At 56.0% G+C, this 2,354-nt stretch overlaps 1 protein-coding gene across 1 annotated transcript in view; it reads right to left on the bottom strand.

Moving 5' to 3' along the window:
- GPR83 (G protein-coupled receptor 83) overlaps nucleotides 1-1,957 on the bottom strand; it is a 12,912-nt gene extending 10,955 nt beyond the window's left edge. Inside the window, exon 1 of the mRNA XM_007449644.1 lies at nucleotides 1,577-1,957. Within this exon, the coding sequence (XP_007449706.1) occupies nucleotides 1,577-1,939 (363 nt within the window). The 5' untranslated portion in view covers nucleotides 1,940-1,957. The remainder of the gene's footprint in view (nucleotides 1-1,576) is intronic.
- Between the last annotated feature and the right edge of the window lie 397 nt (nucleotides 1,958-2,354).

The following is a 2,354-nucleotide window of genomic DNA, read 5'->3' as shown; positions in this document are numbered from 1 at the left end:
GGGGGGGGGGGGAGCGGGGGCGAGTATCTGGAAGTCCCTTCGTCCTTGGCTAGTCAGAACATCCTGAGTGACTAGGAATCTGTTAAATGTAGGCAGGAAGGAGAGCAGAAGTCCATGGTTTGAATTAGTGGTCCAAGGGTGCCCTGCCCCCTAAGTCCCAGTTGAGTGGCCCAGTGGACGGACCTCTGGCTGCACTTGAGTCAGGGGAAGTAATTCTCATCCTGGCTCTGCCAATTATTAGCCAAATGACCTTGGACAAGGCATTGAACCTCTCTGTGCCTTAGTCTCCTTATCTGCAAAATGTGAGTGAAGTTCTCATAAGTGAGGACGAGAGAAAATGTAGTTTTTAAACACAAGGGTTGGAAGGATATTCACAGGTGGATAGGCTTGTGGGAGTTCACCCTCTTCTTTTTGCTTGTCTGTTATTTCTGGTCGTGTGTGTATGGGTGAAAGAAAGAGAAAGAGATAGAGAGAAAGAGATATGAGCAGACATGGTTTGGTAATAACGCAAGTATCAACAAGACTCTTCCAGAAATTGGAAAAATGTAACTCATGCTGCAGAAATCCAAGGTGTAACTGTCATGATGATTACTTGGTCATAGCCCTCCCAGTCTCAATCATCCATGAGCATCAAAGTCCCAAGTCACAGAGGGAGAGAAGTGACACCACTAAGGCCCAGCAGTCAGGGCTCGGTGGAGGTCGTGGGAGCGAGAAGGGGGGCTCACCCACCACCCTTGTGCGAATGCCCCCAGCCTGCCCCAGCTCTGGGGCCCAAGCCCACCTAACCCACATCTCTTCCACAACACAGTCTTCACACACAGACTTCGCTGTCAAACCACAGAAGGCAAATGCAATTTAAATTAGTGGTTTAGGAAAATTCACTCATGGTTCCATTAACAACTAGCAACTGTTTGATATTTCAGCTGGGTGCAAAGCAGCATCCCATGCTGGGGTATTTAATGGGCTGTACTCCGGTTGGGAGGCGGAGTGGCAGGGGGGAATTGACCTAACAATCTATGCTGGAATTTCAAGGGGCTTTGATTTACTGCACCATCATCAAGCAGGTTCATGCTCAGTGACACTGAACAGGAAATGGTCATTTGTTCACAGCTGGCTGCGGACACTCGATTCATTGACCCCAATGCCATGAGCTGCAGAAGCGCTGGCCTAGAAGATGATGAGAGACAGAGACAGAGAAAGACAGAGTCGCAGAGAGGAAAAAAAGATGAAGACACCGAGAGATAGAGAAGAGAGACAGACCCCCGAGAGACAGGCAGGCAGAAAGACAAAGAATGACAGAGACAGACACACTAAGAGACAGACCAACAGAGGAGGGTGTTGAGAGATGAGAAATGGGAGATGAGAGGGCAAGAGAGAGGAGACTAAGAAAGATGAAGACAGGAAGACAGGCAGAAGAGGGGGACTGTTAGGGAAATGAGGAGAGAAATCGGGTGGAGAGAGGGAGAGGGACGCAGAGAGAGACAGAAACGGAAATAAGAGAGACATCGAGACAGCAAGAGAGAGGAGGACAGAGAGAGGAGAGAGCGGAGCGCCAGCCCAGCCCTCGCGGTCTCACCAAAGTGAAGGGGGTGTTCAGGAGCGTGATCATTATGTCGGCGACGGCCAGGTTGACGATGAAGAGGCTGGTGGCCGAGTGCATCCGCTGGTTCCTGAAGATGACATGACAGACCAGGACGTTGCCAAAGAGCGAGAAGATGATGATGAAGGAGTAAGCCATGATGAGCAGGGCTTTCACCGTGGGGTTCTGGGACTCGGCCCCGTAGCGCCTCCGGCCCACGAAGTTCTGCCAGTCGGAGAAGGTATAGTTGTTCCAGGAGAAGTGCGAGGCGTTGGGCCCCACCAGGGCCGCCTCCGGGCGCTGCTCGTCCGCCGCTCGCGCCACTGCGAGGAGGAAGAGCAGCACGCACCGAGGGATCATCTTTGCAGGAGCCCCCGCGCCCGGGGCGGGACGGGGCGGGCGGGACGTCCAACCAGGCCGCGCACGTGCGCTCGGGCGCGGGGGGAGGAGCGCGCGGGGCTGTGTGCGCAGGGACTCACGGCCTCGCAGCGCCCGGCCGGCGCCCACTCCCCGCCGGCCTCCCGCCCGCGATCGGCGCGCTCCGGTCCGCCGGCCGCACTTTTGTGTCTCCGCTGCGCCACCCGGCTGCGGGCGAGCGAGTGCCTCTGCCTATCGGGCGGCGCGGCGTCTCTCCGGGCGACCGTGACGCGCTCCGGCTCGGCGGGCTTCCCCACCCCCGGCCCCGGCCCGCTCTCGCTCTAGAAATAAAACTCCAGCCAGGCGTCAGGGCTGTTTCCCTAAAAACACTCATCCGCCTGCTTTCTGCTTGAGCCTC

The sequence above is a fragment of the Lipotes vexillifer genome, unplaced genomic scaffold, assembly GCF_000442215.2.
Source record: "Lipotes vexillifer unplaced genomic scaffold, Lipotes_vexillifer_v1.1 scaffold536, whole genome shotgun sequence".
Lineage (NCBI taxonomy): Eukaryota > Metazoa > Chordata > Mammalia > Artiodactyla > Lipotidae > Lipotes > Lipotes vexillifer.
Note: the sequence above shows the minus strand (reverse complement) of the source record. Positions and strands in the feature narration are given on the sequence as shown.